The sequence below is a fragment of the Peromyscus californicus genome, unplaced genomic scaffold (assembly GCF_007827085.1).
Source record: "Peromyscus californicus insignis strain IS unplaced genomic scaffold, ASM782708v3 Scaffold_18__1_contigs__length_77618521, whole genome shotgun sequence".
Taxonomy (NCBI): domain Eukaryota; kingdom Metazoa; phylum Chordata; class Mammalia; order Rodentia; family Cricetidae; genus Peromyscus; species Peromyscus californicus.
The window spans coordinates 55511286-55537996 of NW_026294480.1; the positions used below are offsets into that span (position 1 = coordinate 55511286).

Here is a 26711-nt window from a genome sequence, read left to right on the forward strand (position 1 = left end):
TTGGCTGCTTAGTGAGCTCTAGGGATGTGTCTACCTCCCCAGTATTGGAATTACAAGCATGTGTCACCATGCACAGCTTTTTCCCCCCTTCCCCACATGGGTTCTGGGAATTGAACTCTGATCCTTATGCTTGTGAGGCAAGTAAATTACTGACTGAGCCATCTCCCCTGACAATCAGGTTCTTCTGATCTGTCCATTGTTAGAAAGTTTTAGTTGGATGCATCACATCATTAGTGTTTCTCAGGTCCTTCAGAATCTCCATGAGTTTAACAGAGAGGACAGGCAGGCTCCCTCCCAGCTTGTCTAGTAGCTGTACTTGGAATTTACTGTATTGCTTCACTTCTGTAGTCTTTAGCCTTTCCATTCCTTTCGACATTATCAGGGGAGACTGGCTTTCTGTTTATACGGGGGATACGGTATTTCTTTGAAAACAATGTCATTTAAAGAAAAAAGTGTGTGAATCTGACATGCAATATAGATGTTGTGTTGCTGTAGAAAAACATGAAATTAAGAGAGGAATGGCAAAGGGTAGAGATGTTTTGGTCCAATATCAGTTGCGGCTACTATTGTAGAGACTCACAGTCTCTTCTTCGTACGTCTGGGATTGGCTGCATTGGGGAACTGTCTTTTTGACATGGGGCTTTGTGAGTTGTGACGCTCCTAGGAGACACTGGGGTACTACAGTCATCTAGCTTCATAGTATCTCTGTGGCAAATGTCTGAATGTTGACCTTACGTGGGGGAAATAAAGACTTTACATGAGTGCCAGTTAGATTTGGCCACAAAATGCATTTGTGAACCAAATATATAAGGAAAAAATGATTTTCAGAGCTTTGAATATTTTCAGTTATTGCTAAGGGTCATTCACAGCCCTGCCTTTGTAACTCAATCATGTCCTTTTCTAAGCCCTGATCAAATGAATAATTCAGAAAACAAATTAGACTCCCAAGTCTCCATCCTCAGGCATCTTGTAGTTTGTTTTGTGACATGGATACAGTCTCCATGTTGACCCTGATGGCAAGCAGGGCACAGGTTTATAATGGACAAAGTGCACTCTGCCTCTGTGCTGGAAAACAGCAGTAATTTATGGTCCCGCTCATCGCTGGAGCAAGTGCTTAGCGTTCTGAACACAGTGTTCTTGGTCATTAAGAACAAGGCTCTTGGGGGCTGGAGAGATGCCTGTTAAAAGCACTTGCTCTTTCAGAGGGTCCTAGTTTGACTCCAGCACCCTCATCTGGAGGGCTCACCACTACCTGTGACTCCAGCCCCAGAAGATCTGATGCCCGCCCTTCTCTGGCCTCCTCAGGCCTCCCCAGACACTTATATGTGTATATGCACACATGCACACAGAAAAAAAAAAAAACAATCAAGCTGTTGGTGATCGAGAAATACATTCATCAGAACACCCCAGTTTGGGGTGAGATTTCACTTGATTCTGTGTCTTTAAAATTGAATCTGTTCATTGCTTGTTGCCCTCTTAATCTAGTTATGAGGGCAGCCATCAGAAGGGAGATGAATGGCCTCTAAGTGTGACAGCAGAAATGCCAGGTGTTTCACGTCTGCAAAAGCAAAACACCATAGACCAGTCCAGCTGATTAATCACGTGCCACAAGGCCATGTTGTATTATTTGTGACTGCTTTCAAACATTTTCCAGAACGACAAATGATCAGAACAGTGAAAGTGTTTTGCTGCATCCTTGATTTATAACTAATGGAGCCTCTTCCGTGTAATTAGAATGAATGGGTATAGCTGTTGATCATAAAGGTCATACCTGCAAAGTGCCTGTGGGCTTTGTATGTATCGCATTGCTAGCTAGTTAAATAAATTAATAAAATAATCAACTATGGTTATAAGAAAACACTTCCTTCTATTTTGTATATTTTCTTAAGAAGCTTAATAAAAGTTAATTTTAGTGTTCTGTGGGGGTAAGTAGATCTAGATTTGTAATCTGAAGCCAAGGCCATTTGGTTTGTTCAATTCATATGTCTTTATATCTTTTATGTCCTCCAGAACTTTCTGTGGAAAAATAGAATTTTAAAATATAGAACATCAACCCAGTAGTCATGAGTCATGACTCACAATCTGATTTTACCCTGTGACAGAGGTAAGACAGGCAGGGAGATACATGCCAATTCTAATGGCTTTGGGACATACTGACCCCTTGTTTTGTTTTTAAGATAGGGTCTTACTATGTAGCCCTGGCTGGCCTAGAACTTGCTGTGTTGACCAAGCTGGTCTCAAACACACAGAGATCCACCTGTGTCTACCTCCCTGCTGGGTTTGAAGGCGTGTGTGCCACCACACCCAGCGTCATTCTTTCCCTTTTGTATGCAAGAAAACTGCTAAGTAGCACTGTGTGTAGCTATACCATGAATCTACCCCATCACTTACAGATACAATACTATGGTTAGTATTATTATCCTTGTACTTCATACTGATCATAATTAAAGATCTTAAGAATGACAGCAAAACATTAATAACAGTAACATATCATATTAATGGAGCACTTACTGTCAACTGCTGTACGTGTCCAGACTGATTTCACTGCCATAAGCACACAAAGACAAGAGTGGCGTTACTCTGCTCTTACAGATGGGAAATCTCCACGGAGGTGTCTGGAGATTGAATAAACAGACTGGGCACAGGAAACCAGGCCTCTGGCTTGCACAGGTTTTATTGCCTTGAACTCTGTGCTCTCTGCAAATACAGTAGCATCTCAATACTCCAGGACCCCACCCTGAGCAACTTTTACTATTTGAAGCAAAGCAGAGACCATGGAAGCAAGAAAAGCCATTTCTGTCACTCAGAATGAAGGGAAGAGCCACCTGGGAGGGTTTGTGGATGATCCAGAGCCACCACTGCTGGACTTAGTGCTGTCTTTCCATCATTAGTGACTCATCCAGTCTGAACCTGTCAAATACTTGAGAAGTGTGACACTGACTAATGCTTCCATGTGATTAGTAAAGGAAATGGAGTAGAATTTAATGTGTGAGAATTTAAAGGTCTCCCATGAAGGGGGAATCCAGGCTTGCAGTGGGCTAATATTTATCTGTCTAGAACTATTCAAGTTCTAGATAACTGAAATTTAGGGATAGAAGAGAAAGTACCTGCACTGGAACTCTTGAGGTAAGAATACAGGAAATACATGTTAAAAATGCCCTTTTGTTTGTTTGTTTGACCAAGAAGGCAAGACTTGGTTGTAAGATGAATTGTTCATACTTGATAAATTTCTCAATTCTGTTCATTTTCTTCTAGATCACTCCTTTGATGGCCTCAAAAAATCCAAGCATGTCCCAACGTCCCTTGCTGTGGGCCAACTCTCTGACGTGCTGAACGGGGGCGATGAAGTCTATGCTAACTGTATGGTGATTGATCAGGTAAGGTGTGCTGAAGTGACCAGGGGTATTTGAACCACTCCCCCAATGAGAGAGAGGGGTGGGGGTATGGAGCTTCTTGCTTTTTTGTGATCATTTGAGAATTCTAGTTTAAGCTCCCTCTCCCCAAGCATTAGCTTGGGTTCTTTCTTGGGACACAGAATGTCTTACCCCACCAAGGGGCACTGGAAGGGGCAGATCTTGAGAACAGCCAGGAGGAATGAGAAAGCTCTTTGGGGGGCCAAACAGGAAATGGCAATGAGTGGCCAATAGCATTCACACAGATTCTCAATAAGTGCTCCTGCCGTCCTGTGTGTGTGGGGAGGTGGGGGTGGGGATGGCAATGTATGTATTTAAATCTAACAGGCAGTAATGGGTAGGTAGATACCTGTTCCCAGCCCATCTGATGTGGTCACATGATCGTCTTTCATCCTTGTAACATGCCAGCTGATGTGTATTGAGACTGTAGAACTTTGATGTGCAAACAGAACAATGTCCTGTCACTGGGAAGCTGGAGCGTTTAGAATTTCTCCACTCCTTCCCCAGTGGAGACTTGTGGGCTCAAGCTCAAAGCAGAGCTTAGGCACATCAGTTCTACTCAGCTTTGGTTCTGTTCTTCAGCTCAGTCATCTTGAAGCTTTTTTTGTATTTATAAAAATTAAATATTCTTATAAATGTGATTTTTTTTTCACATCCTAGTTTGGCAGAATCTTACGGGATTTTCTTGGATAATTTTAACAAAATGAGATTCCCACCTTCACTTGCTACCTTGAAGAGTAATCTCCATATAGACATGACATACAGACATGTACACATGTGCACACATGCACACATTCACACAGGCATGTACCCATACACTAAGTGGACATTATGGTCTTTTACCATTTCTCTTGTCTAGTAGATCTCTGTTTCAACTTGTTGAGTGCTCCACTCTTTTGCTTTAGTGTCGTGAAGCAGTGTTAAAATAAATGCATACTATAAAGGGCAAAGCCTGGGGTGGAATCCAAAATGATGGAAAAACAAATAAATCAGAATTAATATCAACTATAAATAACCCGTGTGGCCATGTTGACATAAAGCCTCTGAATATGAGTTGTAGCTACAGAAATCTGGGTTGGAGTATGGAGTGAGCCCTTCAGGTTCGGGATGATCAGACTGTGTGCATTAGCCATACTCAGACATAAATGGATAGTTACATGTAAGGTTTATTATATTTGTGATAACATATAAGATTTATTTCCTAGCTCTTTTAGGGGATAGTTGACAAAAATAATACGCACTGAAATATAGAAACAAGGTGATGTGTTGAGATTCATACGCATTGTGAAACCATGAATAATGCTTCTGTACACATGATAGTAGAGACAGTTCTCAAGGAGAGTGATTGTATTTCCCCAGGTTTATACCTAGAATGGTACCTTCTGGACTGTATGGTTGTTGTATTTTGAGGAATCTTTGCTGTATTCTGTAGGTGTAATATTCTTTCCTGCCAGACAGCTTCCAAATAACCACACAGAGACTTATTATTAATTATAAATGCTTGGCCAGTAGCTTATGCTTGTTGCTAATTAGCTCTCACAACTTAAATTAACTCATATTTCCTATCTGTGTTTTACCATATGGTGGTACCTTTCTTCAGTACAGCATGTTCACCTTGCTTCTCCCCACTTCTCCTCACAACTCAGCCCTTCTTCATTCCAGTGAGCTCCCCCCCAAAGCCCTGCCTAACCTCTTCCTGCATACCTATTGGCTCTTTATGAAACAAGTGAGAGCAGCACATCTTTACAGTGTGCAAAAAGAGTGTTCCACAACAGTTTTCAATGATGGCTGTGCTAATTTACACCCTCCATCGAAAGTGTGCCAGGTCTCCCTTCTCTGCCCCCTCTTTAAGTCTCTTCTGCTGCCTTCTGGTGAGAGCTTTAACATGACACTTTGCTGTGGGTTTGATTTACACTGGTGATAGTAGACATCTTTTCATGTGCGTGGTGGCTGTTAGGGAATCTTCTTTGGAAAAATGTCTGTTTAGGCCGTTTGCTCATTTAAAAATCGACTTTTATTGTGTGTGTGTGTGTGTGTGTGTGTGTGTGTGTGTGTGTGTGTGTGTGTGTGTGTGTGTGTGTCTGTGTCTGTGTCTGTGTGTCTGTGTGTGAGAGTCCAGGTGTTCATAAACCACAGTGTGAATGTAGAGGTCAGAGGACACCAGCTTTTTCTGCTTGTGAGCACAAGGCTATCTTTGCATTTCTCTTTGTCATTTTAAAATTCTTTCATCACCGGGCGGTGGTGGCAAAAAAAAAATTCTTTCATCAGTGTTTTATAGTTTTTAGTATACAGATATTTTTGTCTTAATGAGATTTTTTTATTTTATTATGTAATCTCCATAATTTCAGTGAACTTTTTGAGTTTTTATTCCATCTTGTTCTAAGCTTCACTAGACAGATTATTGATCCTACTTTGATTTACCCCAACTATTGTGAATGTTTCAACTTTGCATGGGAAACTGTCATTACAATGTTAAAAAAATGCACTAAAATTGAAAAAAAAACCCTCAAAGATGAACTTAAGATATAATTTTTGTTTATGACTACTTTACTTAAAAGAAATACTGCTTTAATAATATGGAACAAATAAGAAAAGGAGAATACAGACAGCCCAATTCAATAAACACAGTAAAGGATTGCCAAGTTTGTACAGTTAGGACAGGCTCAACTAGACTATGGGCATCCTTCATCTCTTTCCTCCAATTCGTCTCTTTCCTCCATCACCATGGGTTCTGGGGATTAGAATTCAGGTCCTCAGCACTTCGCCAACTGAAGTATCACCATAGCCCTTCCTGTTACTCTTGGAGTCTCATTTGCTGCCTGGAGCATTTGCTGTTGGTTTTGGCTGTATAAATTATTAAGATGACGGCGACGATATAGGACCCTAACAGTCCCACTCATTCTGCCTTTCCCTTCCCTTCATCCCTTCACTCTTTGGTGCTGGGAATTGAATCCAGGGCTTTGCATTTGCTCTCTACCACGGAGCTCCTCCAGTCCCCTCTACAAGGGGGGGGGGGGGTGACTCGTTTTCACTGTCTGTCCTGAGATATGATGCCTTTGGACAACTGCCCCTAATTCACAAGCACATGCAAGCCCGTGTCTCAGAGAAGTGTTTTGATCAACCAGGGCTCTTTTCCATGCATGCAGCGTGGACTTCTTTTATCAATGAGTGAAGATAAGTTTCAGGTTCCCCTCTGACTTCCTGCTAGTCCCCTACTTGTTCTTCCCAGGCCTTTCCTACTCTCTGCTGGGTCTTCCACTATGAGTACAGTGTTGCTTGCTGGCTTTAGTGCTTGTTTTATTTACAGGTAATTTGAGGTTTAGACATTTAAAAAAATCTTCTAGTTATACAATGTACTTTATGTAGTTTGATATGTTCTTCATTTAGTGATGTTTATAGGGAAACTGAGGCTTATGTACTCACCATGACAATTCTTATGAACTGTGTTTTGAGTACAGCTGGTTCTCTTTGGTGTTTTCTTGGGTATTTAACAACACATGCCCCCACATTTTGAGGTAGTGATTCATAATGTGTTAAAAGGACAGCGAGACTCTGCTTAGTTTATAGGCTAGGCTTCTGCCTTGTGAGAATTATGGGCTAGTGGTAGAGGATCATGGGATAGGTCACGTGAACACAAACACATCAGAAAGGAATTCTCTGGTTATATAAAGCACAAATGAAAAGAAAAAGATAAGTGTGGTGGAGATTTTTTTTTTTTAAATCTGGGGGTTTTGTTGATTTTAATTAAACCATTCTTTCCTGTTTTCGTTCGGTATTTGTTCTCTTCCAATGTCCAGGTTGGCGATTTGGACATCAACTATATAAACATAGAGGGACTCTCTGCCCATACCAGCCCCGAATCCATGAGGTCCACTCTGGGGCCTGAGGCTTGCAAGCACATCCTTCCTCCTACCAGCAGTAACTGTGGGCATCCGTTCAGTGAGGACAGTGAGGGGACAGCGGACACTGTGGCCCGGCAGCCCTGCACCTCACCGGCCGGTTCCCGCACTTCTCATCTGAACCTCTCTTTTGGTCTTCATGAATTTGAAAAGGAGCAGAGTCATCTCAAGAAAAGAAGGTGAGATGCTTCTTTCTGGAAGAAAACCGCAGGGAACTGGAAGAACGGTGTCCTCGTCACTCTTTCTCTATATCAAGATGTTACCCCCTTTTATTTCCTGTATATGCACTTGAAAGGAAGGCAGTTAAGAAAGCCAACAAAAATGCGGTAAAGGAAAACCACAGCACTGAGTATGAGTAGATTGGTAGAGATGGGAAAGTCTGACATGACCATGTTTGTGACATGAATACAGTGGCAGTGGAGAGAAGAGCAGTCGGTAACAGTTTGGAAAATTATTTTCATTGTCTTGTCACTACTGTTTACCAGCAGACCAATCCATTAGTATTTGTAGCAGTAGGAAATAACTCAACTGGGGACTGGCTCTGTAGTTACACAGTCTTAAACTGTGCAAATGGAGTACTGTAGAGTTCAAGAAAATGAACTAAAGACAAGTGTGTATACATATTATGCACCTCAAAGGCATGAAGTTGAAAGAAGTAAGCTACACACAGATTTAATTTTTACAGAATGCAAAATAAGACAATTTATTGCATATGTGCATAAACTATAAAGAGAAAGGAGAGAATGGGGAGGGAAAATTCCCTAAATTCAAGACAGTTGCTGCCACTCGTGAGAGAAGGCGAGCGGGCTGGATGGACCTTGCCTGGACTGGTGAGCATTTGTGTGTCAAGTTGGGTGGGCTCATCCAGGCTTTATTGTTTTCTGGTACACATGAAATAGCATTTTTAAAAATTACTCTTGTCATGATGACATGTATTTGTGTGTGTTCATGCATTCTGTGTCTCCATGTCCATTTTCTTTAGGAAATAAGCCAGTATCCACTTTCTCTAGAGGCTAATCTATTTTCTCTCATATCCCAACCCTGTGATTCTGTGTTCATTTTCACGTGTGAAGTTATGAATCAAGGTGAACATAGCATGTACGCATGTGTATGTGTTTGTCTCTAAATGAACATGCATGTAGATGAACAGATTCTCAGAAGAGCTCTAGTTGATCCAGAAGAGACAGGGAGGGGATGAGTGTCCGTGGACACCATCCACTGGGTGTATTTTATATGGATATACAGACTGAGTTTTTTTTTTTTTTTTTTTTTTTTTGGTTTTTCGAGACAGGGTTTCTCTGTGTAGCTTTGCGCCTTTCCTGGGACTCACTTGGTAGCCCAGGCTGGCCTCGAACTCACAGAGATCCGCCTGGCTCTGCCTCCTGAGTGCTGGGATTAAAGGCGTGCGCCACCACCGCCCGGCTGAGTTTTTTTTTTTTAAGTGTCAAGTATTGATGTTGAAGGGTATTTTGACTGCAAGTCCTAACATCCTCACCTTGGGTTTGTGTTTCATCTTACAGTTTTGTAGATGCTGGAGAGCAGTTATTTTAATTGCACTGTATGGTCTTTGGGGCTTTGAACCTGTATACTGGGGATAAGAAGCCACCAGTGTAGGCCGGACACCATACAATTCCACTGTGTGTGATTTAATACATCCTGGCAGAATCTTCTGGGTCTGTTAAGTGCCCCTCAGATCTCAAGAAGTGGGTTATTTAAAGAGACATTGGAGAAACATAAGGCAGAAAAAAGTACAAATGGTTATTCTGGTCTTTTTATGAAAATATTCCCAGAACTTCATGTTCCTGTTGTAGGAAGTTTTAAACGTTTCCTTGCTACAGATAGAGTTTTTCCTGTTTAGAATACCAGAAAAACTAAGCCAGCACTCAGGAGACAGAAGTAGGAAGATTGCGAGTTCCAGGTCAGCCTGGGCTGCACAGCACTATCAGTGGTATTGCTGTGAGAGCAGCTGTTGCCACAGAGGCATTGCCTGTGTGACTGGAATTCCCTGACAGATCATTCACACTCTGGATTCTATTGGTGAGTCTTTTCCTTCTACGACTGTTTACCAGAAAGATCAACTTTCTGGAAAACACTCCAACAATTTAGTATGTACAAGATGTAATATTACTTAAAGTCCATAGCTCTTTTGAGAAAATAAAGGAAAAAATAAACTGTAAAACACCTATTTTAAAACATTAAATGACAAAAACTTAGGTGATAAGGAACAACCATTTGTTTCATTTTAAAACTTACACACCTCAGACCCCCTTTCTGTTTCATCATAATCCACATTTTTTCTTTAAAACGTCACCTTTCCATCACCCTCATCCTCCTCCGGAATTTAAGCAGTTTTATGCAATGGCATATTGAGTGTGCTCTAGTATCTTCTAGTTTATGTTATTGTAAAGGGACATTCGGATCACAGCCCAGTGAATTGACCTCCCATCCCATTGATGGGATATGATTGTAAGTGGTGACTGTTTTCTGACGCTGAGCATCCACGGCCTCTGCCTAGAGATGAACTTGTACTGTAACTGGAAGGCTGTGCACCCACAGTAGCATATTGCTGCAGGCTGCCAGTGAGAGTCCATTTCACCAGAGCAGAGACCACAAGCTGAGACCACAAGCAGCAAGCTCTGATGGTTAACGTTTATCAGGAATATTTTCTTCACATCGCGTTTTGTTTTTCATTAAAGAAAAAACAAGACTCTAACAGACTCTAAGATATATTTGGATGTTGAAATAAGTAAAGTAGAAGTGTGCCTCCAATCCTCTTTTCTGCTCGGTGCCAAGAATAAGACACTCAGTGAGTTCTTGGAAGAAGAACCTATCTTGGAACACCCCGCCCCCCATGACCACCCATGGCCACCCATTGCCACCCACGGCCACCATGCTTGGTGGAATGGTTTAAACATGTAAATGTTTTGAGGGACTGAACCTTGAAAGTGGGCAGTCACATTCTGTCCTTCGATGCTGTGGTTATGAAAGTTAAATAGGAAGAAAAACGTTGTAGTAGGCAGAATCTTTACTTCCTTCTGAGACAGAATCCTTAACAGTAAGTCTCTGAAAATGACCATCTCATGTCGATGGCTTGAGGCTTCACATGCAGCTTCTCCCTGACCCTTTTTCCCCTGAGGTGAGCTCTTTGCTGTCTCTCCTTACGCTCACCTCTGCCCTCCTGACTTTCCAGCTGAGGGGATGCCTACTGTATCTTCCCTGTGTTATTGGCCAGAGGCTGCGGTGCAAACAGCCCCGTGGGTCGGCATCGTCGGCATGTTCAGTATGTGAAGGGTTGCTGATAATAATTATGTTTACAAAACAAAAACAGTGAGGTTGTCACCATCAGACCCACTTTTGTAACGTATTGAAATGGTGTACCAGGCTATTTATTTTAGGCCACCAACCAGCTCCCAAATCATGATACAGACTTATTAGTTCTGAATGCTCAGTCTTAGCTTAGCTCTTTTCTGGTGAGCTCTTTTAACTTAACCTGTTTCTGTTCATCTGTGTTTTGCCTCGGGGGCGTTTTACCTTCTTTCTTTCTGTATATTTTACTTTTGCTGCTTCTCTATGTCTGTCTGTCTGGCGTCTGTCTGGCATCTGCCTGGCTTCCTGCCCGGGGCACGTCCCTCATTCTCTCATTCTTCTCCCCTCTCCTGAGCCGCCTTTTTATTCTCTCTGCCCACCAGCCCTGCCTATCCCTCTCCTGCCCAGCTATTGGCCATTCAGCTTTCTATGAGACCAGTCAGGTGCCTTAGGCAGGCAAGGTGAAACAAGTGCCACACGTCTTTACATCATTAAACACACATCCTTACAGCATTAAACAAATGCAGCATAAACAGAAGCAACACACCTTTACACAGTTAAAGTAATATTCTGCAGCATAAACACATGTAACACATCCTTGCCTAATTAAGTTAATATTCTACAACAAAATGGTTTTTGCCAGGTAGGAATATCCATTTGGGGGACACATGAAATTTTGTTTAAAAGGCTGGTGAGAAGGCTCAGCAGGTAGAGGTACTTGCCACCAAGCATGACAACCTGAATTTGATCCCCAGGTTCCATATGGTGGTAGGAGAGAACTGACTCTTGCACATTGTTCCCTGACTTCCACAGGTGTGCAGGTGGCATACGCATGCACACCCCCCCCCACTTGTGCACACACAAAGAAGAGAAAAATATAAAAATTTTTCTTTAAAAAGAGACTCAGGGGAGAAAGTATAAAAAGCAGTATCAGTGAGAAATTACATGGCCACCCATTGCATCTCACACCAGTGAGAGAATCTGAACACAGAAAAACAAAAACCAGCGTCGTCTGACTGCTCACCAAGTGACTTATTTCATGCTCTAGTTCCAGCCTGGATGCCCTGGTTGCCGACAGTGAAGGGGAAGGGCATTCTGAGCCTCCCATCTGCTATGCTGTGGGCTCTCAGAGTTCCTCGAGAACCGGGCTTCCCAGTGGGGATGAACTGGATTCTTTCGAGGCCAACACGGAACCAGACTGTAACATCTCCAGGACCGAGTCACTTTCTCTCTCAAGTACTCTGCATTCCAAGGTATCCTCCTCCTCGGTGTTTGTTTACTTGTTGTAAATGCACAGACCGTGTTCTCAGTGCACCCATCTCTACCTACAGGACAGAATCTGTCTTCTGCCCCCCCAGAGGAAGTACTTGTATATGTATCGGTAGGGACTCGTGTGCTATCTGCTTTTTACTCTCCATGACTCCATTTCATCAGTACAACTCTTCCAGCAGTTGGTTGATGTTATTGCCCCACAAGGAGTGCATGCCGTTTTTACGTACTTGGGCAAGGTTACTATTTCATATGATATCCCTGCTCCCCTTCCTGACACAGAGGGAGGAAGACGGGTGATGCTGGTTTCAGTGATCATGCTTGTTTTGCACATATAATCTTTAGCCTGGTCCAGGCGAGGAGGTAGGTGATGTCACTAAGTCAGAGGTGACATCTGCTGGGCGTTCCTGGCTGCACAAGCTAATCTCCAATGCCATTCACTTTGCCATCTTGAAGTTTTACTCTTCTTGATAACTTTATGAGCTTCATGGGCTCATTGGGGCTCACAGAGGCAGAACCCACAACCAGGGAGTCTGCATGGGACTAGCCTAGGCACTCTGCATACATGTTACAGTTGTGTAGCTTGGTCCTCTTGTGTGACTCCTAACAGTGGGAACTCGGGCTGTTTCTGGCTCTTTTACAGGCTTTTGGGACCCTATCCATACTGGGTCGCTTTGCCCAGTCTTAATACAGAGGGAGGTACTTAGTCTTACTGCAACTTGATATGCCATGTTTTGTTGATACTCATGGGAGACCTGCCCTTTCTTAAACAGAAATGGAGGAGGAGTGGACTGGGGGGGTGGGAACAGAAGGGGTGGATGGGAGGAAGGGACTAGGAGGAGAGGAGGAAGGGGAAACTGTGGCCAGGATATAAAATAAACAAATAAATTTATTAAAAATAAATACTTTAGTTTTTCAAGACAAACTCTTATACATGTATGTTTTTTCTATTTGAGTGCTGCTGTAATCCACTCATTTTCTTCTTAAATTGTATCCACTACTGTGAAACAATGTGTGAAATGCCAAGGTTCTACCAAGAACATGTTGGCTAGTAAGATGATGCCTTCCTTTCACAGTATACCCTGTAATATACAAAATAACTTTATGTATGTGCAAAATGCAGAGGTTTTTCTTCGCCCATCTAAGACATAAGCAGCACTTTTATTTTATGTTTTGAAAGGATTAGAGTTTTGTCTAGGTGGCCCCGGGTTGATCACATGTCATTACTCAAATTGAGGTCTTCTAACCCCCATACTGGATCTCTTTCCCTCTGTACCCTGGAAGTCTATACTTATCTTTTGAACATTATATGATAAATCTGGGTAATAAGAATAGAAGTGTGGGTGAATACTATTGAAGAAAGAAATGGCTATGGTTGTGAATGCTAGTACTAGCTAGTTTTGAGTTTTGAATAGAATGTGCAAACCTTATCATTCCTTGGAATGAAACATAGCTCTTTGGAAACAGTTCCTAAAGAAGATTCTGTGCTGTACAGTGCAGCTTGTCTTGCCTCTGTAATTACCCAGCATAAATCGCCAAAAGGGTTTGGACAGTTTTCAGAGTTCCATTGTTGTGAACAATGGTTGCTGTGCGCGACGTCAATGAAGAGGATGGCATCTTGTGGGCTCCACATGGCCCGCTCCCTGTCGGTAGAGAACAGCTCAACATCCAGTGACTCAGTTTCTGGGTCCAGTGGGTGCTTCTAGATAAGGCAGCTAAGCCCCTTGGAAGCCAGGCGAGGCTTCTGTGATCAGCTTTGCCCTGAGCTCTTTAGCCAATAACTGCCAAGGAACCATGTGTTTTCACTTAGGAAGAATAGGCAGGACCAGCTCTCATGCAGGACAGTTTGTAATGGCTTAATTTTAGTAAAGGATTCTGCATCCCTTTCTCTTAACTCTCACAGTAAATGATACCTCAAAAATACATGGGCAGGATCAATGCTAAGGCCTCTGTGGAGTAGGAGTTAGATACCATAATGGCTTTAATGAATTTCTATTGCATATTCACCTAAATTTCTGGAACATGTAAGAAAACCATGTTTTAATTACCTTGCCATCTTTCATTTTTATGTATGTTGTAAACATAATAATAAAAATAACACGTAATTGGGAAACAGGAACAAAAAATGGTGGGTCATTTAAAAGAAATGATACTAAAGTCATATAAATCATTGATAGCATCAATCTGGGAAGTACTGATGGAAAGTCTATTAGACAGTGGGCCCAGATGAACAGGACTCACATGGACTTTCCCTCGAGGCTACAGCTAACATAAACTTAAAGTGCCATTTGAAAGCTTAAAACCTCTTATAATTGGATGTAGTTATTTCTCTGCCTTCTAAAATTGCTTAAGGAAGGAGATTTCAGTATATAATTTTGTTTAAATGCGGAAGTATAAACTAACAAAAAATGTAATAATCTGTGTAAAAAACAAATTAAAGCCATGGTTGAACATTCAGAGAAAAAGTCATGTGACTTAATTTTCTCATTTTTAACCAACTTGTTGGTATGGTACAATGGTATTCTTTTACATGTAAGAGAACTGTTCCACAAAGCTTAAGTTTATCTAAGCATTAGATGAAAAGGACAACCCTGGAAAAGCTTTCAGAGGCAAACAGAACAAATAATTAAGAAGATGGTGTAAAAAATGTTCCCAGCTACATGGGAGACCTAGACAGACTTACCCAAGCTCTGTGCCAGCCTGGGCAACTCAGTGAGAGCATGTCTCAAAATGAGCAGCAGAGCATGGGGCTGAGGATGTAGCTCCGTGATAGAGTGCCTTCCCAGCATGCACAAGACCCTGGGTTCAGTTCCTAGGACAAATAAATAACTGCACAGATAAAATGGATGGGTTGGGGGTTTTATTCGGTGATGGTGATTATGTGACGCTGCTGTCTCTCATAGGAGTCCCTGCTTTCGGGGATTCGCTCACGTTCATATTCCTGCTCATCACCCAAGATCTCTTCTGGAAAATCCCGGCTAGTGCGTGATTTCACAGTGTGCAGTTCCGGTGAAGGTAAGCCATGTCTACCATCTGACTTTGAACTCATTCAGTTCCAGAGCAGATGAGTTTCAGTTCTGAGTCCACAACCGATTTTTCTAAGCAGAGTAAAATCCTTTCCTTGTTGGACATCAGCTGTTGTAGATTCAATTTTGATATAATTATACATACATGCCCACTTCTCTGTTGTTTAGTAAAGCATTGCTCTCAAGGATGCTACAAACAAGAATGGACTCCAGGTATATTACTGTGAGGGCCTTAGGATTTTACTGAAGTAAATTCTGAGAATTAATTTGGTCCTATATGTACAGTGCTAGGGGCAGTTCCTCAGAGGCAGACCAGCAGGGCAGAATGGAGTTGCTCCTTCCTCGGTTAGCCCAGGCCTTGGGAGAGTTGAAATAATAGTGTGTTCACAATACCAGTAACTACATCTCAGCATTCAGAGAAAGAGCAGCAATGTAAGGAAGCAGAAATACAATATTTATACGATAAACTCTTATGAAAACGTAGCGTAGCTACAAGAAAAGATGCACATTGGAAGAGTGTGTTTAATTTTCAAAAGGGAATTCTGCTCTAAAAATAGAAAACCTATGAGCAATGTAGAGTTCTACTGGGAGCTGCACTCTTCCAGTGGCCTCGATTTAAACCTTGCTTTGAGATGTAATTACTTCATACTTCCTGGGAACAGATTCTTGTGTAATAATAATAGGCTGATTTGGGAGTGTTCGTGTCTGTGTGAAATGCATAATAGTTTAATAAAAAAAAATAAACTTCAATACATCAGACAAAGCCCTTCTTTTCTCCTTGAGCCATCCGAAAGCAAGCTGCAGGTCTCTGTCAGGACTCTCAGCTCCCCCAGCATGCAGTGTTTAAGGATCTTCCCTTTTCCCTTTCTTCTCTTTCTTACTTTGTTCTGGCTTTACTACTATTTTGCATTGTTGACATCACGTGGAACAATACTGAGATGCTCGCCTTCAAGCTTGGAGATGCTGTTCCAAAGTGCTGACATGTGCTAAGTATCCCAGCAAGCTCTGCTGCATGAATAAGATAGACAGACGAGACATGAGCCACACAGCCAGTGTTGCTTTGTGTTTATCCCTTTCTTCTGGGATGCATTATTAGCAGAGAAGGATGAGTGGTCATTCATGTTTCTAAAAGTCCTCAGAGAGAATAAAAACGGGTACAACAGCTATTAGAAGTTAGACGTTTGCTCTGCATTTCCCTCTTCGTTTCATGGGTCTTTCGTGGCTCTCCAAGACTCCTGTCAACCTTGGATTCAGGTCCCTTTAATGGCACCTTGACACCTTTTCATTAATAGACTAGCTGATGACTTAGTTTCACACTATTGCTATTTGGAAAGCATACCTGAATCTTCCATTCAGTGTGCAGTATGGGTGCCTCACCGTTAGCACTGTGGTTTCTCCGACCTGGAAGCTTTGAAATCAGTGACCTCATGGTATAAAGGAAGTTGACTGTTAAGGAAAAAGTACCCTAAGTTATAAATTTTAAGCAAAAACTTAAATTTGAATTAAAAGGAATAAAAAGATAGTCTATAAATAAAGTATTGTCTCTAAGCAGTGTATTTAAAGACAGGACTATTTGAGTGAAGTTTGAAAGCATCCAGAAGGTAAGAATTAGAACCATGTGGTTTAGCTTGATACAATAAAACACACACACACACACACACACACACACACACACACACACACACACACAGGGGGGATGGAGGGAGGGAGGAAGGGAGGGAAGGAGAGAGGGGGGGAGGGAGAAGGGGAGGGGGAGGGAAGGGGGGGAGAGGGAGAGGGAGAGGGAGAGGGAGAGGGAGAGGGAGAGGGAGAGGGAGAGAGAGAGAGAGAGAGAGAGAGAGAGAGAGAGAGAGAGAGAGAGAGAATGAGAATGAATGAGAATTGAGGATTCCAATGGACAGGAAGTGTACAGTTGCCAGCATCTCCATTGATACCATTTATTTAAGGGGCAGTCACACCCATAGGGCTACAGAGGATAATTTACCTCCTAATAGAGAAGAAATAATTTTGACTGTGTCTATGTAACCAAAACCCAGGTGTGAAAACTTGTCTAGTTCAAGGACATATTCAAATGTCTATTGTTTATTTTGATAGAATGAATCAAAAGTAAATTGATATTAGTTTTGTTGTTACTTCTCTCTTGATGAATTTTTGCATAATACTAAAGTTTTCTCTATTTGAACAGAGACTAAGTCTCCATTTGCCCCAGGGGGATGCTTCCTTGTATGAGGCATAATGTAGATACCCCAAACTTAGGATGCATTTGTACTATTTTTAATTCTTTTTAAACCTTTTTATTAATTTGTCTATGTATGCAGGTGTTTTGCTAGCACGCATGTATGTGTGCCATGTGCATGTCTGGTGCCAGGGAGGCCAGAAGCGAGTATCAGATCCCCTGGAACTGGAGTTACAGATGGTTGTAAGCCACCCTGTGGGTGCTGGGAATTGAACCCAGGTCCTCTGAAATTCTCTTCATTCTTTTCAAATCTTTTATTTATACTTAATTTATTTTGTATGTATAGTTATGTGCCTGAGTGTATGTGTGTGTGCTACATGTGTACAGGTACCTGGACAGCAGTGAGCCACCCAATATGAGTCCTGGGAGCTAGAGTCAAGTCTTCTGTGAAATCAGCAAATCCTTTAACCACAGGGCCATCTCTCCAGCCCCTCTTTTCTAGTTCTTATTCGACATATTCTGCCTTCCTTGTCAACTCTGAAGGGTTACTTGCTGTTATTTCTCATGCCTTCTTTTTCTTTAATTTATTTTGAGTCAAGTGTTTAATGGCAGTAACTTCAGCATTTAACCTTTGTATACCTAAAATGAAGCCCAGCTTTATAGTTTCCTTTGGTATTTTGTGGATTTCTAGAGAAAGGAATGTTGTCAATATTGTAATAATAACTATAACCTCACTATGAAGTCCAAATATAGTCTACATTAAGAATTTGTAGAGTGATGTCACGCTTTAAAAGTTTCTATAAACCGATGGATGGAATCCAATTAGATTGTGATCAGTTGCTTTATAATGGATTTTATAAGTTGATAGGCTTGACTCGGTTATTTTCTTGGATCGTCACCCTATTTATTTATCAGAATCATGACTTAATTTGAAAAACATTTTACAACGACTATAAAAAGCCTTTGATTTTTCCCAAAGTAGATGTTCTGTTACATACAAGAACTTGGGGTATTTATTTACACGGTGTATGTACCTGGCGCGTCCTCCCGTGTTCCAGTGCCCACCTCTTCCTCCACTCTGCGTTGTACTGGTGCAGGATCGCCCCGCTCTGTGGGTAGTGTGCTTCTCAGTGCCTGCTCCCTTCCGTCATTTCTCCCCGTCTAACTCAGTGCCCCCCTTCGTCCCCATAGTAAGTATTCCGACTCTGTAAACAAGGTGACACTGTGCTTGCAGAAACCTGCCCTTCACCCCACCAGGCCAACCGGAAGCGGGAAGCGTTCTTTCCCATCCGCCGCAGAGCGGATCTCTGATTGGGCTGCTTGAGGATGTGACATTGCAGTGCATGAAGACAGACCCTTCCCCGTGCTTGCTGGCCTTCAAGACATCCTCAGTGCTCTGCTGAAAAACAGCAGTTTATGGATTCCCCCGTCTTGGGGATTAGTGTTACAAATAAGGCTGGCGTTTCAGTGAGAAGTATCCAAAATTAGTCACTTTTCCTGTACTATTTGCAAACTATGGGCTTCCCTTTGCTGATGCTAATGCACTCCCTGAAGTTACCAAATTGACCTCTTCCCCTCCAAACCACGGCAAGCAATAAAGCCTCAGGTGCGGAAGATCAGTTCTCTCATTTTTTTCCTAACTGATAATGTATAAAACGATAAGTTTGGTGAACATGTGCATCTCAGACTAACAAGTGACTGCTGTTCATCTTAGTTTTCTTGTTTGTTTATCTATCTATCTATCTATCTATCTATCTATCTATCTATCTATCTATCTATTTATTTATTTATTTATTTATGTGCCTTACAGAACAGAGATCATACAGTTTTCCGGAACCACCAGGAGAAAAAAGGTACGTTGAGGGTTCCCATTTCTTCAGGGTCCACTGATGTATCTTTGGAAATGTCTGTACATCACTTTTCCTATCTGTCCAATAGTTGGTGAGAGGTTTCTGTGTAATAAGCTACCCAACCCCACTGTTCCCTCTCTGGAGTCAGTGTAGTCAGACAGACGTCTGTGTTCTCTCCTCAGGGGACAGGCTGCAGGGCTGGGGCCTGGGGGCTCTGGTTTAGGTTATTTTCAGACCTGAACATCTCAAGGGGCTGTGAGGACCACCAGCTTCACGGGCTGCAGGATTCCTCTAGATCTGCTCTACCACTAAGAGAGTCTCTAGCAACAGTTCGCCAGGTGATCCTTGTGGAAAGCCTATGGCATAAGCACGCCTGCCCCTGTCCTCTGTGGACTTACACGCCTGCCCCTGCCCTCTGTGGATTTACACGCCTGCCCCTGCCCTCTGTGGATTTACACCCCTGCCCCTGCCCTCTGTGGATTTACATGCCTGCCCCTGCCCTCTGTGGATTTACACCCCTGCCCCTGCCCTCTGTGGATTTACACCCCTGCCCCTGCCCTCAGTGGATTTACACCCCTGCCCCTGCCCTCTGTGGATTTACATGCCTGCCCCTGCCCTCTGTGGATTTACACGCCTGCCCCTGCCCTCTGTGGATTTACACCCCTGCCCCTGCCCTCAGTGGATTTACACCCCTGCCCCTGCTCTCTGTGGACTTACACGCCTGCCCCTGCCCTCTGTGGACTTCTGCTTAGCAGTGTTAGGTTTGATACAGGTGCTGCCTTCAGCACCCCCAGGCTTCTGCTTACTGTGTAGATCTGAGGCTTTAAGGCCAACAACCTGCTGTTTATCCTCGAATGTAAGGCTGGTGCCGTGGCCAAGCCTGGGAAGAGACCAGGCTGCAAGTGAGATGGCCGAGTTCTATTGGCTTTGAGCACCTCGCTGGCATTCTCAGCGGCGGGCTCGTTGCAGAACAAGGGGCAGAAAGGGCAGAAGTGGTCAGCTTTAAGGGCTCTTCAGGAAGCGGTGAAGTAGCCTTAGCTTTGGTGGCATGAATCCTAGCGCTCTGGAATTTTTTAACATCCAGATGAAGGTGTCTGTTTTCTTTTAATCCTCCCAATGAAAGTAGCAGTAAGAAACAACCACCTTTGGTTCATTCAGACAAGAACAGAAACTGCCAGCTACACAGAGGAAAGCTAAGAATGCCGTTGAAGGATGGAGTGATGACAGGATGGCATTAACAAAGACAGCGATGATGATGGTGACAGCCGGGGCAGCAGGAACTGACAACTGCTGTGTGGTCGCGTGGGCCTCCTGCTGTTCCAAGCCGTTTATGTTGAAGGAGTCTGTTCTCCCATTGACAGCCATCTTGATTGTCGGTTCACTGTCTTTGGAATCCTGTCTTTCCAGCAGTTGTAGTAATAATAGGCTGCTTATTGAGACATTTTTTAAAGTAAGAATATTTTCTGTTAGGCAGTTGTGAGATGAGAGAAGCCATGTTAACACTTGGTCAAGTCACGGCTTGTACAGTAATGTCACCTGCACGGCATGTGTGGGGGAGGTGCCGTTCTTATCCCCCTTTATTTCTCTCTTGGTCTCACCCCCTCACTCATGCTCTTAGAGGACACAGTTGGGTTCAGTAGGGTAGATCTGTCTTCTCCTTGACTCTATTCCTGGTGTCGTGTTGGATATGCCAAGCAGGTCCCCGGCCACACTTGATGTTTTGTATTAGTCATCCTGTAGGTAATTACTCAAAGAACTTCCTTCTTTGGGATTCTTTTACTTAGACTGGTCAGTTTCTGAAAAAAAAAAAAAAAAGAGGACATACCTAAGATAAAAGGGGACTTACCCCAGACCTTGTAGGCTCATTGCAATAGACAAACCATTTTCCCAGTTCACTGACAATTTTATAGTACAGATCATCATTATACCAATGACTGTCCATTTTAAATTAATTCCATCTAATTAAATTAACTATCCTTAAAGCATCTAAGTGTTAAAAGAAGTACCACTACGTTGATCCTCAATTTGCATAGTGGAAACTTACTTGAATACTTTGAGTCCAGTTCACTGAAAATAATAGGTTATCAATAAAATTGATTAAGGTTAAGATTTGAAGATCCATATTAACACATTTGAAATATCTGTTTACCTGTTGAAAAAGGTGTCACGGGTTTCTGAGGAACCAGGTTTGTAAGACTTTATGGTGAGAAATCCTGTTGGTCATCAACCTGATATCTGAAATTGAACATGTTTTGTTTTGGGATGTTGAAAAGAACTTCTTCAGAGTTTTATAAATTTAGAAGTCATTTAAACTTGTTAGTTCTTGTCCAAAGCAGCTAATTGCTAAAGGAATACAGCACAGTCAAATTTGGTTAAAGCACAGAGTGAACCAATCTCCTGCATGTGCATGTAGGCAGCACTCCCCCATTCTCATACCCGAACAGGGGCTTATGTGCATGCTCTCCACTCTTCTACCAGGATGGGGGGTGGTTCTAATTCCTTAATATTCCTTGTTGGTTTGTTAACACTTAGATTAAGTCTCCTCTACTCTGAGCCTAAGGAGTGAATGCCATAGTTTTATAGCATTCTGAAGAACATGGTATAGTGCCGTCAACTTACAGATTTTTAATAAGAACTAATAGTTTCTTGATAAAGTCTTCTGTGACATGGAGAGTAGAAGCAGAGTTGAGGAATCTAGTAGCCTGCTCATCCCGCTATAAGGATATAAAGGGATATATTTTTAGTTAAGAAGCTGCTGTTTTTCTCCTTGCAACCATTTTAACCTAAAACAAAGTCTAGCCATGTTCATACAGTCGTATTTCATGCTGTCCTTTGGCCCCCGTTAGGCCTAGAAAGGCTGGTCACAGAGTCCCTTTCTTTGTAGAATCCAAGAAGAAGAATGGGATGAGTACATCATTCCTGCAAAATCTGAGTCTGAAAAGTACAAAGTGAGCCGAACGTTCAGCTTCCTCATGAACAGGATGACCAGCCCTCGGAACAAATCTAAGGTAATCCGGGGGGGGGGGGGGTGTGCCTACCTGCTATCAAGTATAGGCGGCTTCAGTCCTCAGCCGTCAGTGGAGTTTCCACATGTGCCCCCTTTCGATCACCTGCTTTTGATTGTGTGTGCACCTTTCTTACGGATTCTTGTCAGGTCCTTAGGAATATTAAGGTACCCATGCAGGGGTCAGTTCACGTTGATGCATGCGTTCTGCATTCAAGCCCGCTGACAGCTGCTTCCTTTTTGCATTTCCCTCTCACTTTCCTATTGTGACCGCTGCTTCTGAAGATGAAAAACAAGGACGCGAAAGACAAAGAAAAACTGAGTCGACACCAGTTTGTCCCGGGAACATTCGCCGGGGTTCTGCAGTGTTCGGGTTGTGATAAAACGCTCCTGGGGAAAGAGTCACTCCAGTGTGCCAGTAAGTTCTTGGGTCCGGTGTGTAGGGCATCCTGTTAGCTCCCCAAGGGTAAAGCCACTGCTCACGCGTTACACAAACCTTCCCGTGAGGGCCTCACATACCCTCGAGCTGTTTGCCTTGCAATGGTCAGTACTGGTTGTTCGGTACTCTTTGTCCACAGTTGATGACTTTCTTCAGTGCAGGCCTGTCGCCCTCACTGTCTGCTGGATGTCTCCACTGGGATGGCTCACAGCTTTTTGAATGTTGCAGGCCTAAAACTGAGCACCTTGATCCCTTCTCGGTGCTTCCTGGCAAGCTGATCCTCCCATCACTACAGACAGATACTCCTGACAAGATTTTAGAGGGTTTGTTGAGGACTCCCTTTCTCTTACGTGCGACAGGCAGCCCTTCGGCAGCTCCGTTGGATCTCTTTTCAATGTGTATTTCATACCCACCCACTTGTCACCCCACCACTACTCTAGAGCCACCATTCCAATAGGTCCCTTTGTACCTTTGCCACCTGTATTCATTTTTTTCTGTTGCTGTGATAAACGCCATTGACCTGGACCAGCAGGTCATTCTTTAACGACAGGTTCCTGACCGGAAGGACCAGGGGATCAGAAAGTAAGAAAGTAGGAAAAGTCTGGACTCAGGAGGTCTTCCACAAGCTATGTGTTATGCCGAGCAAGTTTATTAAGAAGTACGGCATCTTTTACACAGTGTGCAGGGGGAAGTGGGGCAGAGTCAGCAGAAACTGTCATACAATGGGAAGAAATCAACAGGAAGCTAACCAAGCAATGTCGCACAAAGGGAACAGAGGCTATCTCAAGTCCGTCAGTCGGAGTGCACAAAATCTGGGGATCATTAACCATAGCCCTTCAAGTGTGTGTGTTGGGGGGAGTCGCGTTCTCGGCATCCAGAAAACTGTAGCTCCCCCAAGGCCTTGGCCCAAGCCATTACTGGCCTTGCCAAGCGTATACCTGGGTTTAGACAAGGAACTAAGTTTCTTCTGTATGCATCAGGGTCTCAGGGAAGGCCCTGGACCGGCCTGACCCTCAATACACTGTGACCAAAAGCACCCCGGAAGGAAAGAGTTTCTAACCTCACACATCCTGATCACAGTGTATTGTTGAGACAGGAGCTCAAACAGGGCAAGACCTGAAGCAGGGACTGTGGAAGAATGCTGCTTACTGGCTGGTTCTCTGCGGCTCACTCGACTTGCTTTTTATACAACCCAGGACCAGGGGCAACAAGGCCAATAGTGAGCTGGGCCCTGCCACATCAATCATTAATTTAAAAAATGCCCATAAGCCAATCTGATGGAGGTATTTTCTCAGTTGAGGTTCCCTCTTCTCAGATGACTTTAGTTTGAGTTGAACTGACCAAGAACTAACCAGGACATAAGATAAGGCTGCTCTCAAGGCATCTGCCAGGGGGAGGTCTAATGTCTTACAGTGGCTACAAAGGCCTGCCTGCTCTGTTTCTCTTCTCTGGCCCTGCTCTCTTTGTTCTGGCCAAACTGCCATCTTTACTGTTCTGCCAACAAGCCGGCATCCTCTTGTCTTAGTGCCCCAGGCCCGACCACTCTGTGTCTAACTTGTCATTTCCCTCCTCCTTGAATCCCAGGCCCCATAATTCATCACCGTCTGTGTTCTGGCATATTCTCCGTGCCATTTTCCTTGTCTGTCTCTTTCACCATGAGTTCTGGAAGGGGGAAGGGGTGCATAGTCATTTTTCATAGCCCTCATAGGTGCCATCACAAAGCTGACCCTTAACACTTAGGCTTAATTAATGTCTGCTGAGGTGAACTGATGTGTAAGCAAGACCCACCATTGTTGAGTCCATTTAGTGCGTGTTGATGGCATTGCGGCAGAAGCCGGAAATTGCTGAAAGTACTTCAGACATACTCAGTTATCAAATCCATCATTGCTTTAAAAAATAAGTGTAGGAAGATTGACAGAAGATGTATGGCTTGAATAGAAACATATTATCTAAAAAAATTTCTACCTGTGAAAACTTTAATATTAATATATCATTTTACACATTATGTACATTTAATATTGTACAAACTAGCGAGTTTCATTATGGCATTTTATACATGTATGTAGTATACCTGCATCATCTTCAGTTCCCTACTGTCATATCCTGCTACCCCTCTGACTGTTACCCTCCCTCTACCTCCAGGCCCCCCTCTATTCTCTCATGTAGTGTTTCTGTAATTACTGTTTTTCCATGTATACACACATATAAATATACAGATTCAACCTGAGTCCGTTTAGTATTGCGCTTATTTTGAGGGCTGAGCCCCTGGCACAGGATAGCCACTTAGAGGGCTCATCCCCGGATGTGATTCTCCTTCTCTTAGCATTTAATTACTAATAGTCGCTTCTAACCCTAACAAGTTCGCATCAGTCTTTAATGCTGGGATTTCATTTGATGATAACATCAAGAGTATTTAGTTATTTCTCATTGTACACTTACTTTTTTCCTATAGTTTCACACTATAAATGAACATTTATTTTCACACAGCTCTGTCTGCATTACTGATTACTCCCTTAGATTGAATTCTATAACCAGTATGTGAGTTAAAGTGTACACAGTGGTTTTTAGAATTAGTTGGGGTTATAAGGTCTTCACTGGGAGGGGAGTGTTGGTCACTTAAACTTGGATTAATATTACATTTTGACATTGGGTAGTAGACTACAACGGTCTCCACTGTGTTAGGTGGATAATCATTGTCTGTGTATAAGAGTTAATAGCTCTAATCTTGCAGACAAATACGATGTGAAACAGTACATTGTAGAAGTACTCAAAACCTTAGTGCCATTTTCTCTGTTAGAGTCTGAGATGCTAACAGTTCATAAACATTGCAGTTCTGTAATAGTCTCGTGTATGCCTGGGCTTAGTTGCTTGTGTTTTGATGCAACATTCCTCGCAGACAAACTTTAATTAATATTGCTGCACTTTGATGTCCTTTCTTGCCTTTTGTACTGAGTTCTGCTGGTTTCAAATTAAGGTTCCTCTTGCTTTTCCTTTCTCTGTGTGTCCCTTAGCCGTTCCTGTGGTTTTCATTTGGGGGTGTATGTCTTTAATTTAGCTAGAGAGAATCTGTAATGTAACGGAAAGATCTTGTTTTTATAACAAAGGGTTTTTCTTATTTACATTTAATTTTACTGCTGCCAACTATCTTCGATAGTTCCTGGCTGTTTTTCTTGCTGTCTGGCTCAGTGCTTTAGACCATGTGTCGTTTGCTTTTATTGTCTCCTGCAATTTGGCAAGATAAGGGCTTTTAATATCTACTAATGATAGTGTTATGGCTGTGCAAGGCTCATAATTTAATACAGTTTTATCTTCCTTACGTGAGCTTCCTTCTGCCTCTCTTGGTTATATACAACCCAATTGTTGCATTGTTGCGTTCTCTTTGACATTGTAGGCTGAACATTTCAGGAATGACTTTGATGCTTCAAGAGCAGTTCGGTGTTTTCTTTCACTTCTGTGTGTATACTTACAGTAGCCTTAAAACCTCTCCTCCCTCCATCTCTCCCTCCCTCCCTTCCTTCTGTCTGTTCTCTCTTCCTATCTCTTTTTGTTTTGTCAAGCTAGGGTTTCTTGTAGCCCAGGCTGTCCTCAAACTTACTATGTATCTAAGGTTACTTTGAGCTCCTGATCCTACTGCCTCCATCTCCCAAGTACTGAGATTATAAATGTACACCACCAAACCCAGCTTTCTCTTTTTAGCCTGGGTTACTACTTACTTTTAGCCTGGAGAGATGCCTCAGTGGCTAAGAGTGAATGCTGTTCTTGTAGAGGACCTGAGTTTGGTTTCCAGAACCCATGCTGGGCAGCTTTTAACCACCTGTAACTCCAGCTCCAGGGGGACCTGATGCCCCTGGCCTCTGTGAGCACCTTCGCTCAACTGAGCATTCCCACATACAGACACATAGACATAATTAATAAAAATAAATCTTCAAAAATGAAAAAAACCCTTTGTCAATCCATTCTTTAGTCTTTACTTCTGATTCTTCTCTCAGGATAGGATGAGATGGGATAGTTTACTGAAATAAATAAGCACGTTGCTTATTTCATACTCAAAATATAATTTACATGGCTAAATGAAACCTTAGCCCAAAGTCTTTCCCTTCAAGCTCCTGTCTACAAGGTCCAGTACTGTTGAGCATTTACTGCTACTGCGGGAGAGTCTGAGGCCTGTGAGATCTGAGTCCTTTGTTTGTATCCCTACTTCTCTTTACCTGTATGCCAAAGTACTTTTAACTTTTTCATCACACGGATGTTGTCAGAATGTGTCTACAGTGCGTATCATTTCATCGTTTTTGTTAGGAAATAGCGAGACTTTTGAGTTCGCTCCCGAGC

The 26711-nt window shown here is 42.8% G+C and overlaps 1 protein-coding gene across 6 annotated transcripts in view; it reads left to right on the forward strand.

Annotated features, from left to right (window-relative positions):
- The window catches only part of Arhgef28 (Rho guanine nucleotide exchange factor 28), a 300377-nt gene that overhangs the window by 196788 nt on the left and 76878 nt on the right, over positions 1-26711 (forward strand). For all 6 annotated transcript variants that reach the window (XM_052743476.1, XM_052743480.1, XM_052743477.1 and 3 more), the window contains 7 exons: positions 3256-3377; positions 7211-7491; positions 11667-11871; positions 14791-14902; positions 18900-18942; positions 21824-21947; positions 22229-22361. In XM_052743476.1, the coding sequence (XP_052599436.1) occupies positions 3256-3377; positions 7211-7491; positions 11667-11871; positions 14791-14902; positions 18900-18942; positions 21824-21947; positions 22229-22361 (1020 nt within the window). The remainder of the gene's footprint in view (positions 1-3255; positions 3378-7210; positions 7492-11666; positions 11872-14790; positions 14903-18899; positions 18943-21823; positions 21948-22228; positions 22362-26711) is intronic.